The 13,878-nt window shown below is 44.7% G+C and overlaps 1 protein-coding gene across 3 annotated transcripts in view; it reads right to left on the bottom strand.

Moving 5' to 3' along the window:
- The window catches only part of MMRN1 (multimerin 1), a 102,353-nt gene that overhangs the window by 31,085 nt on the left and 57,390 nt on the right, over positions 1 to 13,878 (bottom strand). For 2 of the 3 annotated variants that reach the window (XM_053258249.1, XM_053258251.1), the window contains exons 4-5: positions 12,879 to 12,995; positions 8,252 to 8,425 (exon numbers count right to left, since the gene is read on the bottom strand). In XM_053258249.1, coding sequence (XP_053114224.1) covers positions 8,252 to 8,425; positions 12,879 to 12,995 — 291 coding nt within the window. The remainder of the gene's footprint in view (positions 1 to 8,251; positions 8,426 to 12,878; positions 12,996 to 13,878) is intronic. The other variant, XM_053258250.1, reaches the window with a different exon arrangement.

Raw genomic sequence — 13,878 nt, 5'->3', positions numbered from 1 at the left:
AAGTGTATTGACTGAGCGATAGTTGTTCAACCCTTTTGGGTCAAAGGAGGTTCTCTTGAGAAAGGGAAACACCTCCTTTCTTTGAGGTTCTCTTTGAGAAAGGGACACACCTCTTTAAGAGCCAGCAGGACAACTCCCTCCCTCATTGAGGCATTCACCATGCCCTGAACCCACCCAACCTTTGACTCACCTTTATCAGCCATTTTGGGCATGGGTCAAGAGAGCATGTGGTTGCCCAGACCCCTGCAAGCAGTGTGTCTACATCCTCAGACCGCAATAATAGAAACTGATCCAAAATAACTGGAGATAACTGCTCCAGACGCCTCCAACAAACTGTCTCCAAATGTGGAGTCAAATTCCCTGCAAATCTGAGCAATTTTATCTTGAAAGTGCTTTGAAAATTTGTCACAGCAGGCCACTGATGGTGATAAACCTTTCATCCTCTGGCCCGATATTATGAGGACATTCACTACCCAGAAAAGCTCTGCTGGACGGCTGCTCAAGGATGTAATGGTGGCAGAGAAATAATTTCTTTCCACCACTACCACGATCACATGGTAGGCATGATAATGTGCTCTCACCTGTGTTCAATCAAACTCACAACAGGATTTTGGCTACTTATGCTCCAGCCATCATCCTTCCTACTTCATTACCCATAGTTTCCTGGAATACTGGGGTGCCTTATGGGTTCCACAGCATCGCCGAGGGCACTTGGGAGCAACTGTGTTGATAGTCCTGATCACCTTGCAATTCTACAGCGAGTCCAGAGCCTCGACAGGAGCACCATCCAAGTCAACCCTAAAATCCCCCAGAGCATTCAGGAATCCAACAGATTCCACAAGTCTCCTAGTGTGGACCATCTGCGGAGGGGTACTGCCTATGTAAGCCCAAATCTCACCAGTGAGTGATCTGTCCATGACAATGGGCTTATCTCAAGCCCTCCTATTAACAGATTCTGACTGACCAAACTCCTTAGCAAAAATCAGGACAAGAGTATGTCCAGCTACATGTGTTGTACCCATGAGACAGACCCATGGAGGCCATGAAGTCCTGAGCCAACCCATTAGAGGCAGCCTCGGCATTGATATTGAAGTCCCCTACCAACACCATGGAGGGAGGCTTCTAACACCACATCCAAGACAACCTCTGCCAGCTCAGCCAGGGAGGCCACTGGGCAGTGGAGTGGGCAGTACACCTGCAGCATCCCTAGTCTGTCTCTCTGATCCAACATTAAGAACAAACCCTCGAACCCTAACACAGAGTGGATCGCCCTCCTGGCAAGAGGAATGGCATTTCTATGGACCACAGCAACTCCCTCTCCCCGTTCTACTGGTCTAGAATGGTGTTGTATCCAATATCCCAGTGGGCAGAGCTGGGTAAGCGATGGACCTCCCAGCTCATCAGCCCAGGTCTAGTAACACATATATGTCAGCCCCCTCATTCAAGATCAAATCATGGATGATAGATTATTTATTATGGGCTGGTCTGGCATTCAATAACACAACCAGAGCAGAGGATTGGTTGACAGGTATCCCCAAATTCTGCTGGTTGGAAGGCAGACCAGACGGAGTGAAAATCTTGAGATGTCTAACACTCCTTCACTCCATCCTCTTCTGCCTCCCAGCGTCATACCTCCCTTTGCCCATTCTTACCGGAATAAAAGCCCCACATACCTCCTCCTCTCCCCAATCCCTGTCCAGGCACATCACTCCACCCTCCTCAAATCCTAACTCAATGCACTATAACATAAAAAATATATATAAAATACTAACTCATCACCACCGCCACACTACCAGCACACACACACACACATACACACATACACGCCTGGGCCAGAGAGACTAGCTCTCACCCTCATTATCCCCCCAAAGGGGAAACCCTCTTTGGTGTTGCCCCTTTGGTTGGAAACGGTGCTGGTGGCGGGCCTGCTGCCACAGGCAGAGTTCCTATATACGAATACGAATAAGACAAATATTTATATACCGCTTTTCAACAGAAGTTCCCAAAGCTTTACATAGGTTTACATAGATATAAATGAATGGATGGATGGATGGATGAATTAATTAAAATGGCTCCCTGTCCCCAAAGGGCTCACAATCTTAAAAAGAAACATAAGATAAACACCAGCAACAGCCACTGGAGGGATGCTGTGCTGGGGATGGATAGGGCCAGTTGCTCTCCCCCTGCTCAATCTCCACTTTTAAAAAGTTGCCTCTTTGCTCAGTTAGCAGGGGATATAAGCCAGAATTAATTAGTTTGGGCAAGTGGTGCTCAGAAACTGCTGACTCTCCTCGAGCCCCAGTCCTGCACAAACTCCCCACAAAGTGCCATCAGCTGCTAGAGCTGTGCACAGAACTGGCTGGGGGCAGCTTGAGGGGGGAGGGAGATACCTTTAAGGGCGGTAGAGGGTGCTCTTACACCTCCCGCCGTGTTTCCCCCGCTGGCGCTGCAGTTTAAAAGGGTTCTGGCGGGGCAGCAGCGTATTTCCCTGCCACCCCGTTGCCCCATCATGACCAGAAGCACCCGGTTCGGGGGTTCTAAAGTTTAAAAAAAAACTTTTTAAACACTCACCACTGGGTCTGGGAGCCTTATGTGGGGGGAGGGATGCCACAGTCACAGAGGTTCTCCACCATTTCCCTCTTCCTCCACTGGCCTCCCCATAGTCTTCTAAGGGCTGTTTTGGCCCATTCTGGCCCTTTCTCTGGTGGTGGCAGCCATTTTGGAAGCTGCTGCACATGTGCCCTGGCCATTTGCGAGGCCAGGTCGTGACCTAGGCTACGCAAATGGCCAGGGCGCATGCACAGCAGCCTCCAAAATGGCCCCCACCACCAGAGAAAGTACCGGAATGCTCCCAAAATAAGGTCCAGGTCTTCTGACCAGGGGGAGGCTGGGGGGGAGGGAAATGGCGTAGACACCCCCCCTGGTGGCAGCACCCCCTGAGGCTGCCAGACTCGGCCATGAGTGTTTAATTTTTTTTAAAATGCACTGAGCTGGGTGGGGGGGTGTTGTTTGGGGGCACAATACTGATCCGGGCAAACTGGTTTTGTGCACACCCCTAGTAAATATGTATTCAACTAAAGTATACTGGACAAAATGGACCAAGGTACTGATGGTACAAGTTAGCTTCATATGTTCATATATTCAACAACCATTACTCAAGTCTCCACCAGCGTTCCCTCTAACAGGGATTCCCAGATGTTGTTCACTGCAACTCCCAGCAACTGCAGTTGCAATGGTCTTTGGTCATATTATGGGGATTATGGGAATTGTAGTCAACAACATCTGGGAATCCCTGTTAGAGGGAACACTGGTCTCCACCCTCCCTATTTGCATGCCCAGCAACTGACATTCATCAGTAAGGAGGTAAAGAGTTCAAATGAATGTGGGCATACAAAAATGAAGTCAAGGGTTGGAAACACAACTGAGTGATGAGGCAATGCAGGACATGAAACAACAGGAGAGATTAAGGACTCAATAGGGGCAAAGAAAGGGAGGAAGCACGGGCCATGGGAAAGAAAGATGGGGCAAAGTCAGCTGAAAAGGTATGTTGGGGCTGGCATTCACCTACATATGCAACTGCAATGCATCTTTATGGTCATATTTCCCTACATATTCCCAGCATTTGGTGGACATTTAATTAGAAATTATTATTATTAAGGGCTTCTCCTAGTCCATGGGAAGGGAGGGAGGGAGGAGGGAGAGAGAGAAGGGGAGTCAGGAAGCTGGACTGCATTGTTAATCTGTTGTGCCTGGATATAAATAAGTACATAAGAACAGCCTGCTGGATCAGGCTCAAGGCCCATGTAGTCCAGGATCCTGTTTCACACAGTGGCCCACCAGATGCCTCTGGGGAGCCTACAGGCAAGACAGAGTTACTGAAAGCTCTGAATTACTGAAATACAGAGTCTTCTTGGGCTGAGAGAAAGATGGAGAGAGAAGGATGCAAAGGAGTGGGAATTATCTTCCTTTTGGGAGCCAGAGAGTCAGAGAGAAAGGGAGGTTGAGATTGGGAATCAATCTTGTTTTGATGGAAGTGTTCTTTGCAGTGCTGTCAGAACAATATAGAAGGAACAGTGCCCAGACACCCTGGAGAGCAAGAAGTTCTTTTTAAGTGCTTATGAAAGAGCTCAAATGGAAGGCAAAAGGGGCAGAGGGGAAGGTGGGGAACATATCCTGCTTCTTCAGTGGTCTGTCTCGCAGTCCCACCACACACACACACACACACACACACACACACACACAACACACACACGCCTTGCACCTCTGCAAGGGTCAAGCCTTGTCGAGTCCCCAGGCTTATAATGAAAAGCTAATAAAAGAAGCTAATCGTAGCACTTTCATAAGACAACATGGTCAGGAGGATAACCTGATTTGTAAATAACTAACATAAATCAAAGAGAAAGCAAGCAGACAGCGAGTGGATGGATTTCAGTTTAGCTCGGGACAAGGCTGGTGTTAAAGTAGTAAGAAAATTTAATAAAAAGCCTCTAAAACAAAATGCCACTTTTATAAATGCAGGCCATGTACAGCGCTCAAATTGCAGGGAGCGCCAGAAGGTGCTCAGATCATTTGCCTGATGTTAACTATTGCATGTTGAAGGTTATGGGAGCCATGATCTGGCAAAGGTCAGGTAGTGGGGAGAGGTCAGGGTGGGAACTGTGGATTCATTAAGGACCTCTCCACCATCATTCAAGCATTGCCCATAAAGACAGAACCAGGCCATCTGTACAAAGAGCTGTCCTTGGGGCCCAGTGAGCGTTGAAATATTGCCATAGACATTGTCTTGGTTCTTTGTATGGGGCATGCTTCCCTATGTGAATGTGTCTATGTACTGGCTTGGGGGTGGAGTTACGGTTTGTTTGTCTGCTCCTTACTTGCTGCCTTGAATTCAAACTGAGAGGTTCTCCCTTTCTCTGCATAAGAGACTGTTAGTCTGTTTATTGTTTTCTTAGCCTAAGTTTAGTTAGTAATAAATATCAAACTCTTGTTTCTCAGTTAAAGTTGACTTCCTGTTCAATTATGTACAGTGGATAAATAATTACTCTGCAACCGTGAGAACTGTCTGAGGATGCTTAAATCAGGAGTTCATAATCAGGAATATTGCTTAAATCAGGAGTTCATAATCTTGAGTCCCCAGATGTTGTTGGATGACCACTCAGAGCTTATCATGTAGTCCTTCCAGACTGTGCAGAAAACCTTCCATACTAGCACCACCTGCTATCAGGAATGTGTCCTGATGGCATGGAGGGTATGGACTACAACACCCATAATCCCCAGCCATATGATGCAGATGATGGAAGTTGTAGTCCAACAACCTCTGGGGACCCATGGTTGAGAATGCCTGACTTAAGTGAAGGTGTGCAACTGATCAGGGCCTCAGTGGGAAGGAAACCACTCCAAGCCCCACTCTGAGCCTTCAAACAAAGAGCAAGAGATTTAAAATTAAAGAAAAGGATGCCATCCCTGCAGGGGCTATCCTCTTGCTATTCAGTGGATATGGCTACATCACCATTGGTTGCCAATACTGGAAGATTCAAATTGAGTAGCATCAGGTGAGTGGGTGAACAGATCCCACCTCAGATATGAGGACAGCCTTCCAGCTTGAAAAGTAGAGGCCATGGAGACTCAACTTCAATTTGATGCACTTTAACTTTGGAGTGAGTCTCACTGAGCACAGTGGTACTTACTTCTGAGCTGGGCTGCATAAGAGTTTTGACAAAGTTAGAGACATTCCAGAGGCAGATTTTTGAAAATTTTGGGGTTGCCACCACTTTTTGCCTAAAGAAAAATTCAAGGAAATGTCTGGATTTTCCTTCTGGGGCAAAATACCCAATGAATTTCAAGGAAGTAGGGGTGCGCACTGACTGTTTGTGGTGGTTTGGGCCAAATTTGGACTGAACCGTCTCTCCGTGAACTGGTTTGGTCGAACTGACTGGCTTGGCTGGTCGAACTGATGAACCAGCTCAAAGCAGTCCAAAGCAGTTCACGATCGAACTGGCCTGGTTCACAGCAGACTGGTTTGATCGAGAACCGGTTCTGCACATCTCTACAAGGAAGCATCAGATGCAGGTGGGCAAAAAATAGTTTATGGTCCTCTGGCCAGTTTCCAAAGAGCCACCTAGCAGCATATGCAAATTGCTGAGATTTGGAGTGGGTGGGTGGGCAAAATGGAACTTGGTTTAATGCTGTAAAATGAAAATGCATTGGTGGACTCCAGGGGTATGAGAGAGAGAGAGCGAGCGCCACATGGTACTACTCAGTGCTAAGTCTAGTGGACATTTCTTGCGGGGTGCGATATTCAGAGGTCTCTGAATATTTGGAGATCTCTATTTCAAGAGAAGAACAAAATCAAAGGATTGGAAGTAACTTCATAGGATAATTGGTTTCCTTTCCTTTCTGTTGAATTAAAGTGTAGCTCTGTCTATCAGGCATACACATACTTCCTCTATGCACTGCTTGGAGACAGGGAGAAACTAACACTGCATTCAGTAGATGTCCCATTTCCAATGATGTGCAAAGAGACAGGCATTTTCTAGAACAGCAGCAGTTGAGCTATAGAGCAACTAATTGTGAGGCTTTGTGTGAGTTGATGTGAGATTGTGGATATTGACTTACTCTTTTCAGATGGCCACATAGAGAGGACTTCACACAAACACTGAACTCATCCCAATTGTCTTCTGAGTGTGCCTGCATCTGATCTTACTATGTATTGATAATGAAACTGAATCCAAAATGTGGCACAGGGTGGGAGAGAAGCAAACATCTGGGTTCTACCAAAGCATCTCAGAATGTATGTGGAAGTGACCGATTAAACTGAAGGGAACACAGGAAGAGTTGGAAAGGAAGCAGGCAGGAAATGAAAAATGTCCAAGTGCATATTAAGTGCACACCCTAGGGTCAGGAGTTCCATACAGCAATAAAATACACCAGAGGGGTGGGGGAAGCAGGATAGATGGGAAAGAAAGTATACATACGCCTCCAGGTAAAACAATGCTATTTGAGAACAGTATGCGGAACTTAAAACTCCAGAGAGAAGCAAGGAATGCAACTATAATAAATGAAGCTGTCTTCATGCCTATTGGAGACTCAAAGGTGTACTAATTAAACTAACTGTGTAAGGAACCAAATTCAATGACGACCAAATGGCACTGAAGACTGGAGTTCAGGCTAAAGAAGCAAGGACACATTCTATGAAAATGTTGCTAGATCAATGACATGAATGTTTGTCACATTACTTAAAGGTATTTGTTTTGTACATGTTATAGTCAACATGTGGGACCAGTTTGAAATGGTGGCTGACATATTGCACAATGTTCCATCCATCCCATAACAGCACAAGTTGCACAAGTCCATTCTTGTGCAAAATGCAAGAATTGCACAAACACAGTTGCACTATGGACAGCTGTTTGAAATAATGCCCATCCATTGCACAACTGCATGTGTGCAATTCTTGCATTTTGCGAAAAAGGGTTCTTGAACAACTGTGCACACATTTTGCATAGAAGGAGCGTAGTGCAGTATGTCAGCCAGCATCCTTATCATGTCTTTTCCATACCACTGCCTAAAGAGCAATGTGGATCGTCATGTGGTCCTTCCAGATTCTGCAGAAAAGTTTCCACACTAGCACCACCTGCTGTCAGGAATGTGTCCTGCTGGCATGGAAAGTATTCACATGATGTTGATCCTAAAGCTTGTGAATGGATGTTGGTGAGATGTAGTGTTTTGAAGCACTACAGAAAACCTGCACAACTTGTTTAACAGTGATGTTAAACAAGGGCATAAACAGCTTGGGCATAAACAGCTTGAGGAGGGGCCATCACTCAGTTATAGAGCACATCCTTTCCCTGGCATCTTTAGTCAAAGGGATCATGGAGCAGATGATGGGAAAGACCTCTATGCAAGAGCCTCTGGAGAGCCACCATCGGTCAAAGAAGACAGTACTGGGCTAGATGGACCAGTGTATATACAGATGGTCCATGTATAGATGGATTCCATATATGCCAACTCCATATTTTTGTAGTGTGGGCACTGATGGCTTTATCATATGGCATTCCACTCTATCATCTGTCTTCTTTTAAAAAGAAATTAACAGAGCAAAGCAAAATATACTTCCCTTTGCAAAATGCAGAATAACGGAGCAGGACACTCTAAGCCCATTTCTGATCATTTCTTTATTTCTTTTTTGTTCTCTCCCTTTGTTTCCCTGGAACTTTTAACTGGGTGAGTGATTGCATTAATTTCTTTCTTTTACCTTTTAGAAAAGCCTGGAAGTCTCTGCCCTTATCTTCATTGATTTTGCCTTCCAGAGAGGAGAGTGTCTTGCTCACATCACTCATGACGACCGAAATGTTGTCAACCTTCTTCTGTAGCAAAGTTAGTTTCATCTCCTGGCTGTTAATTTGCTCATTCATTTTTTGTGCAACTGCTAGATAGGGAGGGGAAAAAGAGAATGGAATGAAAGAAGGTGACTAAATAATAAGTAAAAAGCAGAAAGCACAGAAACAATAAATTCCATGAACAATGGCCAGAAGTTGAGTGAAAAGTTTCTGTGGTTATAGATAAGAATGAGGCATTTTGATTTTTGTCATGTATCTTGAGTTATGAGTGACATTCATACAAGCACAGTAGCAAATAATTGCTGAATAATCCATATTCATTACAGAGTACTTATAATTCCAGGAGAGTATATGGCATAGTTAACAGAAATTTAATGAGCATAAGTGGAGCCTTCTTACCTAGTTGGTTTCCTATGGAGGATTCAATTTTACTGTTTTAATAAATGCATTATACTCCTACAGACTGATCCTAAGAATCAGTTTCACTGCCAGAGTGTAAGCTATAGTTAGCACTGCAAAAACTTAAGCCATATCCAAAACCTGGCAATTGAGGCAAAGACATACTTCTCATACTGGAGATGCACAAATCATACCCTCCACTATTACCTGAGAATGTTGCTAGTCTTGTCAAAATCTTTATGCTGCCCTCAGAATTCCTTATATGTGTCTTCCAAACAGGGACCTTCACATTTGCTTTCAAATTTCACTTTGGGTGAAATTTGGAGGCATCTTTAGTAGAGATGTGCAAATCAATTCGAGCTCAAAATGGGCTGTTTCGAGTGATTCAAACTAAAAATGAAACAGCCTTAAAATAAAGAGTCTGTTTCAAGTTTAAAAAGACCCCATTTTGAGCTCAAATCGATTTGAGTGTTTTGGGCACCATTTTGGTGGGTTTTCCCCCTTGCTGATTGATTTTCTGGCACTGACTTCTGATTGGCTTGAGATCTCGTTGCTTCTTGGCTGGCTTGTTATCATACAGATCAAGTGTTGTCATGGGCAACTGTGCCCCCATTGGCTGGGGGGAGGGAGGAGGGAGGGAAGTGAGTGAGAATAAAAAAGGAGGGAATTTCAAAATGTTTTCAAAGGGCCTGGGGAGGGGACGCAGAGAGAGCCCTTAGTGTGCCCTTGAAAAGGATACATCAGGAAAGGAGGGAGGGAGGAATCAAGGAAGGTTTGATTTTGTGGTTTTCTTTTCTCATAATATAATATAATATGCTGTGCTATCACTGCTATATTATATGTGGTTTTGTTGGTTCTCAGATTGGCAAAGGCAGAACTTGGGGATGCCTTCCTTCCTTCCTTCCTTCCTTCCTTCCTTCCTTCCTTCCTTCCTTCCTTCCTTCCTTCCTTGAGTTGTGGTTTATTTTGTTTGTGAGATAGTGTTGTGACAAGAAATGGACAGTGGCAGCTCAGCTCTCTCTGTATAATATTTTTTGGCAATTGCTGTGAGATGCGCTCCATGTCAGGCCTTGAGACTAACTTGTGCTTCACTCACTGCTCTGGTCTGCTCTACAATCTGCATTGCAAGGTGTACTCAGTCAAAATGTGGCTGAAATTGCTCTAGTTGAGCTTATGGCTATGCTTGCTGCTAAGGATGCTGCTGTGGCAACTGTTGCAATGGAGTCATTGTGTGTGAGAAAGCAGCTTCTGCCAATGATATTATTGCAGCGCTGGCAGTGGATTCTGGTCAGTTATTATTTTTGGCCATTTTTTTGGACTGTGTTTGAAAAATGTATCTTCTGTTCCAGGATAGACAGATTCCTTTTTATTGTCTGCGTCTAATCTGCAATGTTTTTCAAGTTGCAATGCAAAACTTGCCATGTGCACTCTGTGAGTGCAGCTTATTTCAGCCATAGGGAACAATGGGGATCACAAAACACCCTATTGTTCCCCTTGGGTAGCTCCTAGGGTCACCAAAGTGGATTGGGTGGTAGGGCATGATGGGTGCTACCTACCACCCAACCCACAAAAGAAATGGGCAAAGGTGATTTTTAACAAATTTCTAACGTTTCCCCCAAGCCCCCATTGGATCCTCACCCTTCCATGCAGGAAGCTGCGGATTATTGGGGCATCAGTGAGGTGGCAAGATCCCCTCCCTCCCCATGCTTTAAAAAGGGGGTAGCAGGGTGCACACAAAGGGTCACCATTTGACACCCTGCCTCCGGTGCACAAAGGCCTTGAATCACCACTGAACCATGTTGTTCAGGGCAATCTTTCCCAAACAAGGTGCACTGAAGCAACAATGACATTATATCTGAAAGTGACCCACCACTGAGCAGTGTAGATCTGCTCCATCCAGGATGTGGGAAATTACCATGTATATTTTAGAGCATTTATTTCTAATTTTTGCCACAAGGCTATGCTGTTTATGTCTAAAACTTAATTTAAAAAATTATCTTGCATATGCTACTTTTCTAAGATTCCTGCTATCCACAGCATTCTTAAAACTGCTCCCTTGGGTCCCAGTATTTATCTAAATCATTACTGAAGAACGCAGAAGTCATAAACATTTAAAGCAAACTCTGTTTCTTCATTCACATTTATTAATATCATGGTTTAGTGTTGACAGTATCCTTATGGAATTTATTTGCAGCACTGCTTTCTTTCTTTTGAGATTGATTTTTGTACACAGATATAGATATAGAGAAGCTCAACCACCATTCACTTCCTACCCTTCCTCTTGTGTCTGTTTCTAGATTGTGAATCCCTTGGGGCAGGGACCTGAACTCTCATCTGTTATGTACATGGATCGCATTATATAAGAGTATCAGTAACAACAATAACCATTTGGGAAACATATTTCCCAGTTGCCGCACGGGTTACCCATTCACTTCCGAATTCAATTCAAAGTCCTGGTTCTTACCTTCAAAACCTTGTGGGGCTTGGCACCTGTTTACTTACAGAATTGCCTCTCCCATCCAGTTACATTCTGTCCTGTTAGATCATTTCAGATGGCGCTTTTGTTGGTCACTGATTTTCAAGAGGTTCGGAGTTCTAGGACCCGCGAAAGGGCTTTTTTGGTTGCTGCCCCACTTCTTTGGAATTCTCTTCTCCTTCAGATTCGTCTAGCCCCTTCTCTACTGGTCTTTAAATCCTTACTGAAGACCATTCTTTTCCGATGGGCAATTGCCCTGTAGTTTACTTTATTTCCTTTCCATTATCTATTTTAGTTTGTATTTTTAATGTAATCTTTGATTGTAATTTTTAATGTTACCTTATTTACATGTCATTGTACACCGCCGGGTGTCTTTGGAGTGGGTGGTATATTAAATGCTTCTAATAAATAAATAAATATTTCCAAGGGACAATGACAGATGAAACAACTGGGGTGGCCAAGGTTTTGCTGTGCCTGAGACAGGGTGCCAAATGCTGCCTAGCCCCATGTCCCTACTGGAGGGGCACCCACCCCTGCTTTCCAAACTGACCCTTGCAAGCTCCGAAAGTGGCAGAGGGGCAGGGAGGAGGGCAGGTTGCCAGCTGCCTCCTCTTCTCTCCCTCCGCCCAGCTCTGGAGCCCCAGTAATCTGCCCGCTGGGGTGGCTGTCTCACCTCGCCTCATGAAAGGACCACCCCTGGGAAGCAAACAAAGCACTCATACCCATGAAGGGGAAATCAGCAATGAATCAGCAAAGGTTCTTGGGGCACACAGATGTCTTCAGGTGCTCTTTAAATGGGAGAAACGTATCTTAGCTTTCATTCATTATTTTATAAGACCTGTTTCCTATCTTCTGTTGCTGTAAGCTGCTTTCAACACTCATGGAAAAGTGGTATATTAATGTTTAACTTATATTAGTAAATAATAAGGACCACTGATGGAGATGGTGGGGAGGATGTTCCACACTGAGAAACCTACCCATAGTGCTTCCACCTGGCAAGCAGGACACCAGCCTCAATCTTGTATATCTCCCAATGCACTGGTAGGTAAGGCAGCTGAATCTCGTCCTGCCTGTTTCCTGCCTTATCCTTTCATTGGTCACATTCCCTTCCTTACTGTGGAGAGCAAGTGTGCAGCACAGCAAGTGAGGGAGAGGAGTGGATGACAGGGCCAGGGAGGAAATGGGGAGGGGAGAGTTGCAGCTACTGTGTCTCTCATGGCAATGGGAGATCTAAACGTCTGAGTGGTGATGTGGCAAAGCCACTTCCCATTGCAAAAGGATGATTGCCTGCCTGTAGTCATCTCTGGATCACTGATGGTGTCGGCGACTAATAACAAAATTAATAACAAGTTAATCTATGCCAACAGAGCCCCTGTCCTTGTATTGCTTTTGTTGGTTTTATGGGGGTCATTGTACCTAGGAAGCTAGTCCTGGGAAATGATTTCTCCAGCAAACACAGTGGTGCTCGTGAAAGCTCCCACTCCATAAATACCCTGCTTTGCCCCCTCACCTTTCTGAACAGACCCCACAAAGGAAACAAGATTGCAAGAGACTCCAAGCCTTCTTCACATTGCTTTTGGTGCCCAGGGGGAATTCTTTTGTTCTGGTTTTAATAAATAGTGTTGACAATGATTGTGTTAGGGACTTTAGTAATTACAGCCGCTGACCTGGGTTGCTGGGGTCCTGCTGCTGCCGCCGCTGCCGCTGGTCTCCTGGTGTTCCCTCATTGACAGCTGCATTGCTCTCGGCCTGGTTGCTGTGTATAAGCAATTGGTTCTGTTGGGCTAAACGAAGGAGAAGAATACAGGTGACTGAAACATTCAGCATGACGAATTTGTCCAATACGCAGCAGTATCATTGCTGTTGCTCTTTGGTGCCCTCCAGATCTTACTCAGCTAAATCCTAATCATTTGTGATGATGCCGGAGTTAGCTGCTTTGCCCATCTGGACCACATACGACGCCACCATATTGGTGGGGGATAGTGGAATGGCTTTAATTTGTACCAGAGAGGATTAGAAGTGTCTCCTTCAGGTTGCAATTGATGGTGATTTGCAGAAGCTTGTGCTAATGCAAGGTTCACCCTCCCTTATCATTAAGAACACTTGGAGAGCTGCAAGATTAATGCTGAAGTGGAGGCTTAAAAAAAGGGCACAGAGCAAGCCCAGCATAGTAATTACATCGTGCCCATTGCTCAGCTCCAGCGATCATGGGGGATGGTAATCCAGGTGGTAATGGGTTTGTATTAGGGATGCTGTGGAAGTTTGTAAGATTTAGCTCTGGATTTCAACTTTACCCTTTTGCAAAGCTCCAAGGATTGTTGAGGTGCTCAAAAATCTGCAGCACATTTGGAAAACTGTGCTGATAATGGGGAGAGGGATTTATTTATTTATTTATTTATTTAGTAAACTTCTATACCGCCCAAACATTCGTCTCTGGGCGGTTAACATAAAAACAATTAAAACACATATAAAAGTTAAAACTATGCAACAATTTAAAAACAGCCATAAAATTAAAAAACACAGTTTTTAAAAGCTGGGAAAGCTTGGGTGAAAAGATGGGTTTTCAGATGTTTTTAAAAAATTGCCAGAGATGGAGAGGATTGCATCTTAGCAGGGAGAGCATTCCACAGTCTCGGGGTAGTGACTGAGAAGGACTGTCTCTGTGTA

Source organism: Hemicordylus capensis, chromosome 5 (genome assembly GCF_027244095.1).
Source record: "Hemicordylus capensis ecotype Gifberg chromosome 5, rHemCap1.1.pri, whole genome shotgun sequence".
Lineage (NCBI taxonomy): Eukaryota > Metazoa > Chordata > Lepidosauria > Squamata > Cordylidae > Hemicordylus > Hemicordylus capensis.
Note: the sequence above shows the minus strand (reverse complement) of the source record. Positions and strands in the feature narration are given on the sequence as shown.